We start from the raw sequence: 17,659 nt of genomic DNA, 5'->3' as shown, positions 1-17,659 counted from the left end.
GCGAAAGAATCGTACCCGAGAACATAATAGTACCCTAGCACAAGCAACACCCAAGACACAGAGCTTTGAAAAAGACTTCGTACATAAAATTTACTTCTGTATATAGGACGTACTCCACCGATCATCAATCTCACAACGCACGTACTCTTAATAAGAGACTACCCAATGTCCAAAATTAATTGAACTAAACATCCCATTTAAGTCTTAACCCATCACTAGGCAAACCTACAATACTTATAATCAATTCCCGATACTATCTCCGTTTAGGAAAAAGACTAACTAGTGTATACTTAACACAAGGTTTTAAGTAATAATATCATATATATATATATATATATATATATATATATATATACATCTCAACACATATTGAACCTAATATGATTCGTACGTTGTATATCATCAAATATATCTAACACGTATTTCAGAAAATAACAAATACTTCACATACATATGTATATTTCATACTTTAATCAATTCTTGTGTTAAAATCACGTTCCTAAAAGGGACTATACACATGATACCTTATCAAATGAACACGTAATTCAAAAATACATAATCCGTACTCCCGGATCTAAAATTTACCTCTTGCTCTGATCCCTACTCTCGGATCTAAAACTAATCTCTTGATCTGATCCATACTCTCGGATCTAAAACTAACATTTTGATCTGATCCATACATCCAGATCTAAAACAAGTTTATCTCTTTATTCTTTTATCTCATGGTCCAACCCATATTTTATCACTTACCAACAACCTCATCTACTCATGTTCTACCCAACATATTTTTAGATACAAAATACATATATAGTTTAACTCATTAAAACTTATATAATTCATCCACTCCACAACCATCTCGAATAAACAACGATATATTATACACATAGCACGTATTTCATAGCAAATACTTAATATTTATGTGTTTAGAAGAAAGTAACTACACACTCACTTGATTAGCAGATGATCGGACAGCACTACGGCTTGTAGAAGTAGTATTCTTCGGCAGATCTGGAAGATCTTCACAAAAACCGGACTCCTCGCGGGCAGAGCTTTGGCTCGGGAATTGCACTTCTCGGGATCTTCGAGGCCTCGGGACTTGCTTCGGGGCTCGGGAATGATACCGGGGTTCGGGGTAATTCTTGCACGAAAAACGATGCAAAAACGCACGAGAAAGGGAAGAAATGAGCAAAGAACTCGGCTGCCCTCGACACCCTTTTATATGGGACTGGAAACCCGAATTATGTTGGGCGTAATTCTAAATTACGCTGGGCGTAATGGGGATAAGACCGCTGACTCTCCCCTCCCCCCCCCCCTTCCGGATAATATCGAATTTATATTTAAATTAAATATCGAAAATATTTAATAAACTTAAAAAATTCATATCTTCCTCATACGAACTCCATTTTCGACGTTCTTTATATCCCCGCGTAGGTGAGACTACGCTCTACAACTTTCGTTTAGACTCCGTCGACTAATTTTGACTTTATTTTTATTATTTATTTTTAGTAGGCCGGGACAGGAAAACTCCGTTATAAAATCATAACTTCTTCATCCGACGTCCGTTTTCACCTATCTTTTTATTGTTTTACTACAATTAATGAGATCTTTAATTCTCATTTAGATTGTTTCGACTAAAAACCGTTCGGTCTCAAATCGAGCATTCGGGTTGCATACCGCTAAGTCGAAACTTCGAAAAATCATAACTTCCTCATACGAAGTCAGATTTGGGCGTTCTTTTTATGCACGCTCATGGTTTAATGTATTCTACGACTTTCATTCAGATTGATAAGGCTAAATATCGCTCTAACGTAAATTCACTTTTTACGTCGCGCAATGTAGTGCCGGTTCTGTCGTGAAACTTCGACAGGTCATAACTTCTTCGTTATAACTCGGATTTCGGCGTTCTTTATATGCACGAAAACCTTGTAACATATACTATAACTTAGTTAAGATTATTCATTCAAAAAAATCTTTCATCAAAAATTCATTATTGACTAGCCCTGATCTACGGGCGTTACATTATATCATGTGAAGAAAATACATTATTCATAATGATTTCAATTGTTGGAAATAATATTCACGTTTATAACATTTAGTGATAGTGTTATTAATATTATAACCGCTTTGGATTACATGTAATGACAAATTTAAGCAATTATTGATATGAGAGTTTATCGGGGATCTAATTTGTTAATTTATTTGTGATTAATAAATTAATAGAAGTACATGACACGTCTCCTTAATCCTCATGATAGAACCCTAAACGTTTTGGGGTTTTAGTATTTTTGTTATTCAAGGTGGTTGAGACAGATGAAACTTTTTTTCATAGGGTTATTTTGTCTTGGAAGTGCAAATTCGAGGTGATTGAGACACCTTATTCTTGGAGAAAACTGGGGCACTACATTATTTGACCAATACGTTAATTAGGTTACTGATATAAGCGAGAGACAAGCCACATATGAAAACATTTTATTAATGATTGTCTCACGCAAGATTTCATTTGAGCAAAACCTAAAGAAAACTGGTCATAAGGACTGAATGTGTACAAAAACAACAATGACTTATTTTTCAGCAAGAAAAACAGTAAAGACTAAATATGTACAAACTAAGAACTTAACATATAGTAGCTGATTATCAAGATTCAATGTGTACAAAACAACAAGTTAAATAACTTATTGTATAAAAAATATAAATAAATAAATAAATAAAAAATAAGGACTAAATATGTAGATAAAGAAAACTATGTTATAAGTAATTTTTTAATTTTTTTCAATTAATTGAGTAAGTTATACGAATGGTCCCTATGGTTTGAGGTAATTTACATGTTTGGTCCCTAACTTGTTTTTTTTAACTCGAAATGTCCTTGTTATTTGTTTTTGTTATGTGTTTGTCCTTGTCTTATCTAAAAAGACTATTTTGCCATTAATTTTTTTAATTTATTTAAATAAACGCATCTCCAACCCTACTTCCACGTCACATTACCTTACATTACCTATGCCACCTTATTTGAATAAATTAAAAAATCAATGGCAAAATAGTCTTTTTAGGTAATACATCGCACAACAAAATAAAACTGTATGGACCTTTCGAGTTAAAAAAATAAATTATGGACCAAACATGCAAATTATCCCAATCCATAGGGACCATCCGTGTAGTTTCCTCTAATTAATTTAATATCAGTTTCGGTTTGATCCCCCTACGACCCTGTACGGTTCGACGCAATGCATACTCCCTTTTCGACAGATTAGCCGAACACCGGTCTAACATTTCTATTGCGTTTTAGGTTTTTTCCCTTCTTTTTTCTTATTTTCATTTTCATTTTCAAAACCCTTATCAGCAATCCGGCAATGGCGAAGGACCGAGGAGATACCTCAGACGACGACAGAGTTCTCAAAGGAGCATCCTCCAAGAAAGAACATCACCATCATCACAAATCCAAGAGGAAATCGGAAGATTTACCCGACCCTGAATCCAACGTCTCATCCGGATCCGATCGCGGAAGCAAAGACAGTGGCCGCCGGAGCAGCAAAAGGAAGAGAAACCGCCGGTCCAGAACGAAACCACGACGGGAATACAGCGACGATGAGGATGACGATCGGTCGGATTCCGATACTGACTCTGAGTCGGAATCGGAATCGGAGTCGGGGAGTTCGGAGTATTCTTCGGAGGATGAAAGCGAAAGTGAGGAGGAGAGGCGGCGGAGGAAGAGGAAGGAGAGGAAGAGACGAGAGGAGAAAGAAAAGAGAAGGAGAAGAGAGAAAGAGAAGAAGAAGAGAAGGAAAGAGAGGGATGAAGATAAGTCGAAGAAGAAGAAGAAAAAGAAGGATAAGAAGAAAGAGAAGGTGAAAAAAGGAGCTGTTACAGATTCATGGGGAAAGTATGGAATTATTAGAGAAACTGATATGTGGTAAGTGTTTAGCTTTGCTTTCATTGATTCTTCTTTAATGTTTACTTGCCATTGTGTTCATTAAGCATTCTGCACTATATAACCTGCAAATCCTGAATAGGGTTTTAGAAATCATTGAAGCAAATCCATATTTCATAATTTGAATTCCTGATTCATAAAATTAGGATTATCAATTATTGATTCTGTTCACAAATTTTTCCATGATCATCATCTATCTATCTTTTGCAGGAACAAAAGACCAGAGTTCACTGCATGGCTTGCAGAAGTGAAACAGGTGTTCACTGCACACTTTCTTATTAACAATTCAATGTCTTTGATGATTTAGCATTTAGCAAATACAGTTTTTGACTATAATGCCCTTTTCATTTTCATATTTGCAATTGCAGGCGAATCTTGAAAGTCTTCCCACCTGGGAAGAGAAGCAAATGTTCAAACAGTATGTTTTTTTGCACTGATTCTTTATCCAATTCTTATAAATCCCAATTTTTTCTTTCCCTTTTCTATTAAATTCATCATTCTGACCTAAATACCCCTACAGGTTCATGGAAGACCATAACACTGCCACTTTTCCTCATAAAAAGTAAGTAAAGAATCTGTTCTTAACGTTATACAACGCATAAAGTGCTTAAATTACTTATAAAGTTTTTATTATTATATATCTTTTGGGTCACAGATACTATAGCCTTGATGCTTATCACCGAAGGAAAATCGAAAAAGCCATTAAAAAAGGGTCCACAAAAGCTACAAAATCAGAACGAGTTGTGTTTGATGATGAAGAGCAACGCCGGTTTGTTTTCATTTTTATGATAAGGGCATTTACGTCTTTTTGCACATCCATTGACACGATATTCTATTATTGTTTGTTTTCTCAGACTAGAATTGCAACGAGAGCGTGAGAAACAGAAGGAAGCTGAGGTTGAAGCTTTGAAGCGCTCAATGCAAAGTGGAATGGTATTTATCATATCACATGTATCTGTTATCTGTTAACTGTTATCTGTTATCTGTCATCTGTCATCTGACTGTGTATATGTTTGGATTGGTAGGCGCAAGCAATGAAAGAACAAGCTATACTAAGAGAAGAGATGAATTACTTGTTCAAAATCGGCAACGTTGAGGTGGGTGTATGCTACTATTTATATTTTTTTTATATTGAAAAAAATAATTTAAAATTTGTTTGCAATAATAATGTGTGTTTTGAATTGTAATGTTTTACAGGCAGCAAGTGCTATTCAAAGACGATTGGATCCTGATCTTCCTATGTGATTTAATCATTTGTTGAAAAGTTGAAAAAAATTTATCGATTTCAAAGTATGTAAGAATATTAGAGGTGTTTGGAATTTGATGTATGTTTTTTAACCCATGATTTGATTATTTACTATTCTAAGTTACAACTAACAAGATGCAACAAAATTGGTTAACCAACTAAAAGTAAAAATCAGACAATGTTATCATTTTTCTAAAAGTGTAAATTGGTGATAAATTATTCAAATGCTAATATATTAACATTATTTTTTATAAGAAATGGTTGGAATCATAGATGGGAAAGGCTTATATTTAAAAACACTATTTTTAGAATTCTAACCGATGGTTTTGTAATATCTTTTTTTTTTTTTTTTTAATTTTATATCCGAATTCTTTGAATAGCATTGTAATTTGCTGAAGACTGAGGTATGTTTGGATGATTCAATTCTAGTTTATAAAAATCCTCGATATATTCTAGTTTATTAAAATCCTAAATATTAATTTTTAGTTATAATAAAGTGTCATTAAAAAGATACTAGTTGCGTTTGGCGAAGCTTATAAAAATATTGTGTTATATATTAAACTGATATATGATACTATAAAACTTTATTAATGTTTTGAATCTTATTTAGAAAATTACATACTTTAAAATATTAAAACATAGGAACATATGTGTTATAAATATAATTTTATTAGGTTATAACCTATAAAAACCACGGTTGTAAAAATAATTAGATTTTTATAGTAAAAATTCATAATTATTAGTGAATTGTTTTAAATAAATTATTAATTAAAACGTTTATGTTTTTTTATTTTTGTAAAGTTATAATTATTGATTCAAATAAATATTTGAAATTATTTTTCAAGATGACAATAACATAAGCATGAATTAGGTTACCCATAACCTGTCACAGAGGAGGCGCCATTTATTTGAAAATGGGTATAAGATAGAGGATATTACATTTAATGATAAAAACAGTACAAATGTTGTTATTTCCAGCAATATGCCAAAAAAAATCATCCAATGTCTTTTTTTTTTTTTTTTTTTTTTTTTCCAATTATGCTTCTCTAACATTCAACCTACATTTAAATAAAAGTGTTAATTCAAAGTTTCGTATTAACCACTCAATGAACCTAAACATCTTCATAAAAAATCAATCAGTAGAAATTGATATATAAGCATTGGCTATTCCACCATGAGATACCATCATACCACCATGTCTAAAAACCATTGTTAGTATTTATTTGAAGAAATAACTTATAAAGGTTAAAATGAGATGAAAAAAAAATGTAATTTCTCCTTAAGAATTTGAGAACCAAAGAAGTAATAAACCAAGGTTATCTTGGTCTTTACTTGTCTAAAGCTGGTGGTGAAATGATATTTGAGTAATGAAAATGCGCCAAGCGAAATCTTCTTTTCAAACTACCAATGCTAATTTTAAAAGATGATTCCTTACAAGCTAGTGGATCAAATGACTTGTAAAATGCCAAATAAAAAAGAAACAAAAACATGAATTAATTTAGTAATTTGAAAAATGCATCGAGCTCAAAATTTGTTGAGTTGGGACTCAGTTTGACTCATTTATAACCGAAATTGCAACTATTAAAAATAAAAATGTATTAGTTGAAAAGATATTGCTTTCTATTGTTAAATATAGTACTATTTCCGTTAGGCCCCACATTTAATCTAGCTGAGTGGGATCATCTTGCCACCACTACCACCACAATCATTGCTACCTGAGCAGGAGCTGCAGTTGCTTCTACTGCTCTCAAGAACTAACACAGGACCGGTCGTCTAGAATTGGTGGTGTGCCATCATCGAATTGGTTACCCCTACCTAAATTAACTTTGATCTCCATAAACAAAAGATTAAGCATCAAGTATCTTGATGTTCCATAACATCAAGACAGGGTTTATGACTTAGATCTATAATATGCTCCTAGAGAAGAGGAATTGAACCTCGAAAGTAAATTCAAAAAGTAACCTCTCTAATACAGCATCTTCCATGTCTTTTTAAGAAATTGTATTCTATGCCTATTGAATCTAATATATACCTTGAATGAAGCTTTTAAGGAATGGTATTTCTCACCACTAAGAACAAATATAATGTTGTAACAAATATTTTCATTAGGTAGTATTTGCCGCATTTTGTCTCTGACTTCATTTGATAGAAGGATTTCTTTCAGACATGCCTTCTCTTGATACATGATCATAAATTATTCTTTAAATTTGATTTTTTAAATATTATGATGCTGGAGCTTAAATTACCTCAAGTGTCATCCAGTAGGGACTTCATTTTAAAGAAAGATAACCACATCCATTTAGAGATTCTCCATATACTATATTTTAATAGCTATGTAATTCCTATGATTTTGACATGGTAGATTGAATTGAAATCTTATGCAAACCTTTTTTTACCAGCTCGTTAGCATCTAAGGGAACTTTAACCTTTTGGGCTCAACATACCAAAAGGGTTCATTTACTTCGCTAGTAAGATCAAAGTTCACTAAACATAGTAATGAGAAAGATCACAATGCTATTCACAAAACCATTTAATAACTTACCTTAAGCTTAACCTTCTGATAGAAATTAATTTCACAGTTCACTGAACATAGTAATAAGAAAGTAGAGATGTAAGTCATTGAAAATAGAAATCATCTGTTAGAAATTAAGCACGATCTAAGAATAGGAAGTTGCCTGGATTTTTATGCTAAAAGCTTTCTTTGAGACATTTCATCGAACACCTGATATGCATACTTTTGGATTCTTCGATGATTTCACGGAGATTAAACCTCAATCATCAAGAATTCAATCGTGACAAGTTAGAGGTCTAAAAATTCACTAAATGTTTATAGTAAAAACTACATACGAAATCAACAAAAGATATTGCATAAATCATAGCCAAAAACTAAAGCTTACACATCCTCTTGAAGAATGCCCTCATGTAATTGATTTATGTCCGTCTTGAATCTTTTTCCGATGGTCATAGGTAACCAAGCAGGTAAAAATCTCATTTTCATCAATATTCATTATAATCTAATATATATTCTGTTATAAAGGATCGTGGAAATCAAAAAGAAAAGTGAGAGGAGTTCCGATTTTTTTGGCAAAAGAGATCCACGTCTAACACTCTAGAGATCTTCATAGCCAAAAGAAAACCAATCAAAAAATTAAATAGAAGCTTAAACATGCAATTGATTAGAAACATCAGATGACGAAAACCTGAAGACCAAGGTTTGAGAGGTTAGGCATTCTGCTTTTCATTACATAGTTACGGTGAAGGTGATGTGAAGACTATTTATGGAATAAAATCATAGCGAGGAAAAATAGGAATTTCAATTTTGAATTTCACAATGATTTAGCATCAAGACTTACGACTGTGCGCAAGAAAAGGGATACATGATCTTGAATTTTTCAATCTTCAATTCAAGGGATACTGACAAAATGCATATATGGGCGGGAATTTTTTTGTGAATTAGTTCTTATAATGCCACATGGCATAGTCTTAGTTTAAGAGTTGGACAAATGGATTTTAAGAGAGGTTATTAGGAGTAGATTATTATTATTATTATTATTATTATTATTATTATTATTTAACAAATGTCATTTTGAGAAAATAACATCAAATTTGAATTAATAATATAAAACTATAACTTTGTAGTAGTATGTTTTATAAAGTTTTTACACAAAATATAGTTTAAAAAGAAAATATAGTATAGGAATATACTTTTTTATGTAGAAAATGTATACTTGAGAATGAGATATTATTTGCATCATGTATGATGTAAGAGAATGGTGTAATATGTTATCTATTTTGAAAATAGAAAATGATATGTATGTAGATGAATAATCTCTATTCTGCTCTAATAAATGAATGTATTTTTGCCACTTGTCATACACTCATTCAATTTGTTAAATGTCATTTTGCAATTATTTTGAATTATTTTTTTCCACATGTCATTTTAGGAGATTTATTTTATTAAATTTCATATAATATTTTAATATAATAGTTGCAATAAATATAGTAATAAACGGATATTAATTTCTTTAATAAGCTTATCTTTTAATTTAAAAATTCTCAAAATTAAAGCTCATTAGTTTTTTTTTGTTTATTTATTTAAATTATTCATTTAAATTTAAAAGATAAAAAAATATTTCTATTATAATAATCCATTATTTTTTATTTTCTTAAAAATTCAAAGTTCTTAAATATTTTGATTTTTATATTTAACTTTTATTTTTTAAATTAATCCATGTAATACATGAGTCACACGACTAGTTCATTATTATAAGCCAAATGTGGGGATTTTTGTTGATCAAGTGATGCAGGGTAAAAATGGTATAATTTTGTTGTAATTTGACTTCATCATGTTTGTAATGAATTCCAATGTTGTTAATGATATAAATGATATTCAAGTGTGAAAATGTGCTCAAAATGTGTATCAATTGTCAAATATAAGCACATAAATAGAACCAAAATGTAACAAAAGTACATTACCAAAATACATGGCATAAATTGACCAAAATGCACATTCCATTAACCACATGAGTGGAACCGAAAACCATTACCAAGTTAAACATACAAGTATCTGTGCACCATACATAACCACATCATCAAACCATAACTAAAGTTTTCAAAAACAAACAGTTTTTAACAACAAGAAACTAAATAGTCATTGCACCACAACAAACAACCATAATCGCTTCTTAGATTGATTCCCTCCTTGCCCTTTACAGGTCCTAGAGTTGTGTCCCTTATTCTTGCATTTGCTACAAGTAACACTGATATGTTTCCTTGATAGCTTCTGCACTCCATCATTTGTTGGCCCTTGGGAATGTTCTCCTTGCATCTCATTGACTCCATCATCTTGACTTGCCTTCTGCCTTTTGCTTAACCTTTCACCCTCACTTTGTCTTCTTTTTTTCTTAGGCCTTCCCACCTGAGTGCGATGTGGATGAGGGATTAGCTTTGTTGGACAATTACTTTTAAGCCACATGAGTCTCCCTTTAATTGGTTCCACCTTAAATGAATAAGCTTTTTGCCATGTCTCTAGCCAATACACCTTGTGTACCCACTTGTAAATGTTAAGCTCGGCATTAGGGTCTTTGCTCATTTCATTCAGAGTTGCAATTGCATGTCTACAAGGTATTCCCATTAATTCCCGCTTTCTGCAAGTGCAGGTTTGGTTCCTAACATCCACCATATGTTGATCTTGCAATGCTCCAGTGACTTGATACTTGTTTGCCCCATTCCACCTAGCAATATATTATGAAACACCTTTTTTCCTTGCATCTAGGATGTCTGTTGCTGTAGGTGTTAGTGGACCTTTAGCCTTCTTTATTGCCTTCATGACATTGCATATCCTCTTCATTAGATACTCCCTAATGAACTCTAAACATGAAGTTACAGTTTTGTCCCTGCCTTTCTCTATCTTCCCATTAAACACTTCACACATGTTTAAAATCAACACATCAGAAACAACTCTTCCTGCACATTACAATAACATACAATTAATGTTGATAAATAACTGAAACACATAATCATTACCATATGCAAACATATACAATTACCTAAGAAATGACTCCTTGCCCAATGTACAGGAGGAATCTGCTTCAACCATTGACATGCCTCCTTATCATACTTACTAAACTCTTTCATCAAATGTTCAAACTCAGGAATGGTGGTTGCTGATGCACACCTCCATAAATGGTCCCTGTACTCAGTTTGCCCCCACTTCTTTCTCATATTGTCATGAATATGTCTAATACAATACCTATGCTCAGCATTGTGAAACAATTGATCAACTGCAATTTGTAATCCCTACATGACTCAACAGACAATAATTAGAATTAATTTCTTGGTAAAAAAAAACACAATCTAAATGATCAATTGATGAATTGTAATTTACTTTTTGCCTGTCACTTATGAAAGTATAGTTTGAGTTGCTCCCAAGCTCCAAGTCATCCCCAAGGTTTTCTAAAAACCACTTCCAGCTAGCTGTGTTTTCAGACTCAACAATTGCATAGGCCAAGGGATAAATTCCATTGTTGGAATCTAGACCAACTGTTGTAAGAACCTGACCAGGGAATGGGCCTTTCATGAAGGCACCATCCAAACCTACTAAGTCTCTAAGACATGCTTTGAAACCTTTTTTCAGTGGACCCAAGCATACATAAATCCTTCTAAACTGCCTTGTTGGGGATGCAGGGTTGCCATTAGGACGCACATCTATTTTGACTGTTGTGTCTGGGTTTGTAGCTTGAAGTTCAAGAGCATAGTCCCTCAACAATTCTAACTGTTTTGTGTAGTCCCCAGTTACATGCTTTCTTGCCATATCTTTTTCCCTAAACACCTTATCCATCGAAATACCCACCTGGTAGGTCTTTTGAAAGTGGTCTTGTATGGCTCTTAAAGGAATCTTCGGATCTGCCTCAACTTGATCTATGATTTTCTTGCATATTAAAGAAGCAGTACAAGCTCTGAGTTTTCTTGTTTGTAAGCATGTATGAGTTCGTTTTAAGGTCCTTATAAACCAGTCAGATTCGGGGTTTGACCTAGATGCATGTATATACCAACCACATGTTTCTTTTTGTGTCTTTACTTCTTTTCCCTTGCTTTTTGAAGTGGTAGGTTGAGTCCCCACTTGACCTTTATCGATGACAGGTACAACTCCTCTGCACTGTGCCCTAAGCCTTTGATTGTCATTTTTTAAGAATAGATTCCTTCTTGTTTCTAGTGCATGCACATCAATTAACTCCTTTAATTCTTTTTTACTTTTAAACTTTTGCCCCACTGAGAATGACTGCATATGTACTGACCCAAGGCTGCACCTTTTTTCTTTTCCCATATTTTTTATGAGAGCTCTTCTTTCTCTGTCTTGGTATGATCCTTCATCCAATGATTTGAACTCCTCATTGTTGATCACTTTCATATCTTCAGGTTCATGAAGATCATTAATACATGCTCCTTCAACATCACTTTCAACATTTAGAAAGAAGTCTGCCATGTCCACATCAACATCTTCTATATTGCTCTCCTCATCCATTATGCCATCCACTTTATCTACATTTTCTTATTGTTTCCCATCATGATCATCACCTTCATCCTTTTCATACTCATCATCACTCTCTTCAAATTCATCATCCCCTTCATACTCTTCAACATCCTCATCACTTCCAATTAAATTTTCCATAAGGTTATCAAAAAGCTCATTATATTGTTCATCATCATTAATAGGTGGGGTGTTGTAGCATCCATCAATATGGTCATTATCATGAACCCCAATCATCTCATCCCCTACATTAGCAATATTTGAAGTAAATGGATTGTAGCATCCTTCAACAACAGTTCCAGCCTCATGAACCTCCTTAACACCCTCATTAGTGTTTTCCTTCTCTTTTAAATCATCAATATCCTCTAAATTAAGCCTCTTGCTACAAGAACCTTCCTCTCTTTTTGGATTCCCAACTCTACCCCTTCTATACTCTGGAGAGAATGCATCACTTTTACTCCCAAAAAGAATCAAAGACATGTACTCACCAATTGGCTCATCATTGACATGGTTCATATTTCTCAATGGAGATTCTACATGAACTTCAGCCTCATATTCAGCCCCTTGATCATCATTTTCTGGAAATTCCTCAATGACAACTTTACCCTTTGCATTTGGAGACATGAAGTATGTGAGTAGATTTGTCTTCCCATGTTTTGTGTACACCTCAATCAACTTGTTATTTTGAATAAATTTAGAAAGATTGATAACATCCTGATCATTCCCTAAAGCTCTAAGACCAAATTAAAAGTCACCATTGGGTATCCTGAAATGGTAGTATATCACTGGGGATTCATCAGTCAATTCAATCATCCGCGGGTCTGGGTAACCTAGGTCAAGCATTATGGCATCAAGTTAATGTACAGAAAACTCATCTATGTCCACATAATCAACATAACGCACTTCACCTCCAGTATACTTTATGTTAGGTAACTTAGTAAACTTCCCACAATGATGAAGCTTAATACTAAACCATGTAGGTGCACCCGCTACAAGTCAAAACTGTACATGATAACAAAGTCAAAATTTGGCGGATTTTAGTATAAATCAAGGGTAAAATGAAAAATAGGAATGTTTAAGAAAACAGAGCAACCTACCATATAAGGATGATACGTCGACAACTTCATTTTTTGGACTGATCTGCCACATTACGTACACCATTTCGACTTTAACGTATGACCTTGTCTCCTTTTGCTTCGATTAGGTTCTTTGGATAACGAAGGATGTTTTTTTGCAGGTTTAATGGAGCAGAAGGAAGAAGGAGGGAGGTGGGGAGTTGACGGGTGTTTGGGGTTGTAAATGAGGGATAAAAGGTAGAAAGAAGCGTTGACATTAGGGGTGTCAATTTATGACACGACACGACAAAAATACACGACACGAAACGAAATTGGGACGAAATCAAAATTCGAATTTGTTTTCGTGTCGTGTTCGTGTCAAATATAAAAAACACGATGTCGTGTCGTGTCGTGTTCGTGTTTACAAATCCACACGAAATTGACACGATTGAGCATGTGTATGTCGTGTTTTTCGTTTTTATCGTGTTATATATGATTAAATATGAATTAAATAAAATAATAGTTATATAATATTATCTTTGTCGTGTCGTGTCGTGTTGTCGTTTTTTAATTGGTTCGTTTTCGTGTTAGTGAAATAAAACACGACATCGTGTCGTGTCGTGTTCGTGTTACAAAAAACATTGTCGTGTCGTGTCGTGTCAGACAAAAACACGACACGATGGCACGATTTGACAGGCCTAGTTGACATTTGTATGCAAAAATGGTCCATGTAAGTAAAAAGATAGAAATACCCTCACGTGCAAGGCACATGAAGGGGTTAACGGATTCTTTTTAACGGGTGTTAACTATATGGACCATTCTCACAAACAAACCAGTCCAAAATGACCACAAACCAAAAAACTCGTGATTTGGACCAAAACCTCAAAAAAAATGCATACCACAGGGACCATTTTTGCAATTTTGTCTATAATGAATACAAACATCACAAAATATTACAATATAGTGTAAAAACGTCACTTTATTTAACATAATTTTTTCTTTAATTTATCTAGATATAAATAATATTTTGAAGTGTCAATTTTAAATTCATGTTTTAACTAAAATATATATTCTTATAGAGGGGTTCAAGATAACTAAAAGGTTTGGAATTTGGTGAATGCGATACAACAATTTGTTATGTTTGGTGATAAAGTATAGAAACGATATATTTCATCTTGAATTATTATTATCTTTTTTTGAAAAATAACTTACAAACCTCATAAATATATTCAAATCCTATATTTGAAAGAAAAAAAAATCTTGAGTTTATTAAAGAGAAATTAAATAGTCTCATACTTTTTGTTCCTACTATCCTACTACCTATTTTAGACGGTGACAAGTATCATTAAATTTAATTTAAATTTGATTGACATTTTAAATTTCTATACTTATCACCATCTTAAATAGGTAGGAAGAAAAGTAGGAATAAAAGGTAAGAGTATATTTAATTTCTCAATTGAAACGTTAATTTAAGTACTTTTTGAATAGTAGTTTACAAATTAATTTTTAGTTTATCAAACATGATAATTTTAAAATAATTTGATGTAACATAACGTGCCAAAGATAGCTTAATCTCTTAAATATGATTGAAAAAACTATATATTATTACAAATAACACTTGTGAATAAAACGGGTTACGATGTTGTATGCTTGTATAATTGTATTTGATTTAATGCACTTTTAAGTGATTAGCAAGTAGCAACTAACTAACATGTTTGGCCCATTTGAACATTTTCTTTTTTTGCTCAACTATTTAAATTTTACAGATTTAACCGACAAAAATAAAAAATAAACCCAAATGCAATTCCCACGTCTATGTTTCATTTTTAACCCAATGTTGCAAAACTAATGATGTTTGAAAATTTTTAATATTTTTAAAAAATCTTTAATAAAGTCTTAAATTTTATTTTTTTAAAAGAAAACTCCCGACTTTTTAACTTTTTTTAACAGAAAACCCTAAAAAATGGCTAATTTTTTCATTTTACTTTTTTTTACCAGTTCAGCAGGTCATGAGACAAAACTGTTAATTTTTCAAAAATAATAGGAATTTTTTGCAGGTTTCGTCAATATTTGTATATAATATATAAACGTATTTTTTATGTATTTATATATATATTTTTACATATGTATGTAATTTTTAAAGTTTTTATCTGTATATGTTTACATATTTTTTTTATTTTAAATATATAAACACATTCTTTTACGTATTTTTATGTATTTTTAACCATTTAATATATTTTTTTTATGTATTTTTATGTGTTATTTTTATGTATTACGTATTTATATGTACTTTTACATATTTATATATTTCTAAGTTTTTTATATAGATGTTTATGTATTTTAAATATATAAATATATTTTTTACGTATTTATATGTATTTTAAAGTATTTTACATATATTTTAATGTATTTTTATATATTTTTTGTATTACGTATTTATATGTATTTTTACGTATTTATGAAGTTTTAAGTTTTTTATGCAGATGTTTATGTATTTTTATGTATTATATATATATATATATATATATATATATATATATATATATATATATATATATATATATATATATAAAAGTATTTTACATCTTTTTTTTATATTTTTATGTGTTTTTTTATGTATTACGTATTTATATGTATTTTTATGTATGTGTAATTTTTTAGTTTTTATATAAATCTTTATGTATTTCTATGTATTTTAAATGTATAACCGTATTATTTTCATATATTTATGTATTTTTTTACTTCAAGTCGTCTTCACCATTTCATCTCATTCGCACGGCTTCTTCGTGTATGTCTAGATAGTTTTCCTACATACCTACATATTTTAAGCTTTTCTCATTCGATGTTTAATTTCAAGATAAATGAATAGGAAAAGCTTAACATATATGAGCTTGTAGGAAAAATCATCTAGATATACTCAAAGAAGTTATACGAATCGGATAAAATGGTGAAGGCAACTTCAAGTAAGAAATACATAAATACGTAAAAGGATACAGTTATGTATTTAAAATACATAAAAATACATAAACACCTATATAAAAAAAAACTTTAAAAAATACATATAAATACGTAATAGAAAAACATATAAGAATGCATTAAAATATGTAAAATACATATAAATACGTAAAAAATATGTTTATACATTTAAAATACATAAACGTCTATATAAAAAACTTAATATATATATATATATATATATATATATATATATATATATATATATATATATATATATATATATATATATATACAAAACAACATAGTATGGTGACTTTGGATATCTAAGCTTATATACCCTTAAGGGTATATTCACTTTTCCCATATATATATATATATATATATATATATATATATATATATATATATATATATATATATATATATATATATATATATATACACACGTAATACATAAAAATATAACACATAAAAGTAAATAAAAAAATATGTAAAATACTTAAGAGTTATTATCACTGTAGCCCAACAATATTTCGTATATTTGTTTAAGTGGTCCCTCGTGACTTTTTTTGCCTTTAAATGGTACGAATTCATGTTTTTAGGGTTTAAAAAGTCCTTTTTAAAAAAAATGAAGGGGTCACTCGGTGAACCCCTTCCTAGTCACCAAGTTTAAAAGTTAAAAAAATGTACCACTGTTTTGGGTTCGACTGAAGGGGATGACGAGGTCGTTTTCCGGCGAGATTCTTCGAGGTTTCCTTCTCGTCTCTGGTAGCAATAATCAGGAAGGAATTCAGAGCAGCAGTAACAGCGATTGGGGTGGATTATTTGGTGTTCGATCGAGCAAATAGGAGGGGAAATCGGAGAATGAAGCATCTCCTGTGCTTGAACAAACTGAAGAGGAAGAGGGGAAACAGAAGGCAAATCATGGAAAGAAAGAATACAAAAGAAATCAGCAACTCGATGGGTCGGTGGTTCTTAATCTATCGTGAGGAGAGTGAGAAGGGAAAAAGAACCCGTTTTTCTGATGATCCACTTGGTCTTCCCTGACTCCATCGTCGGCAGCCACAATTACAGATGAAATCCAAGCAGTAAGAGCAGCTCACAGAGGAATGGTGTTCGATGATTGTTTGAGTTCACCAAGGGAGGAGCTGTCATGGTGGTCAGTAGCTCCTCATTTCTTTTTCTGGTTCGACAATGAAGCTGGAAGGGTTGGTGTTTGTTGTTATTGATCGAGACATTCAAGTGATGTTTTGGGTGATGCTTCTTCAACAATGGTGATTTGCAGTGAGAGAGGGACGAATCTTCCCAATGTACCATACGATCGGCCAAGGCATCCGAAGTAGCAGACTACGCACCTACGTGCTTCCTTCTTGCCAATCATCGATCGTTCCCCTTTGACTAATCGATTTCTAGACCCTGATTTCCCGCTTTTTCAATCGATCGCA

General features: G+C 32.0%; 1 protein-coding gene across 1 annotated transcript; it reads left to right on the top strand.

Annotated features, from left to right (window-relative positions):
- The first annotated feature begins 3,234 nt into the window (after positions 1 to 3,234).
- LOC145074924 (nucleic acid-binding protein) lies at positions 3,235 to 5,305 on the top strand. Its single transcript, XM_079021247.1, has 8 exons — positions 3,235 to 3,907; positions 4,136 to 4,181; positions 4,294 to 4,343; positions 4,446 to 4,487; positions 4,581 to 4,694; positions 4,780 to 4,858; positions 4,951 to 5,022; positions 5,123 to 5,305. The coding sequence occupies exons 1-8, from the start codon at positions 3,348 to 3,350 to the stop codon at positions 5,168 to 5,170; spliced, it is 1,011 nt and encodes a 336-aa protein (XP_078877373.1). The 5' UTR covers positions 3,235 to 3,347; the 3' UTR covers positions 5,171 to 5,305.
- The last annotated feature ends 12,354 nt before the right edge of the window (positions 5,306 to 17,659 follow it).

Source organism: Lactuca serriola, chromosome 9 (genome assembly GCF_051521515.1).
Source record: "Lactuca serriola cultivar US96UC23 chromosome 9, Lser_US96UC23_V15, whole genome shotgun sequence".
NCBI lineage: Eukaryota > Viridiplantae > Streptophyta > Magnoliopsida > Asterales > Asteraceae > Lactuca > Lactuca serriola.
This window is presented reverse-complemented; position numbering and strand designations above follow the sequence as displayed.

What these genes read in the sequence shown, in the direction of transcription:
- LOC145074924 (XM_079021247.1), top strand. Translation starts at nt 3,348, where the DNA reads ATGGCGAAGGACCGAGGAGATACCTCAGACGACGACAGAGTTCTCAAA. An exon ending in GAGAAGCAAATGTTCAAACA is followed by an intron (nt 4,344 to 4,445) that starts GTATGTTTTTTT and finishes ATACCCCTACAG; the next exon opens with GTTCATGGAAGACCATAACA. An exon ending in GCCACTTTTCCTCATAAAAA is followed by an intron (nt 4,488 to 4,580) that starts GTAAGTAAAGAA and finishes TTTGGGTCACAG; the next exon opens with ATACTATAGCCTTGATGCTT.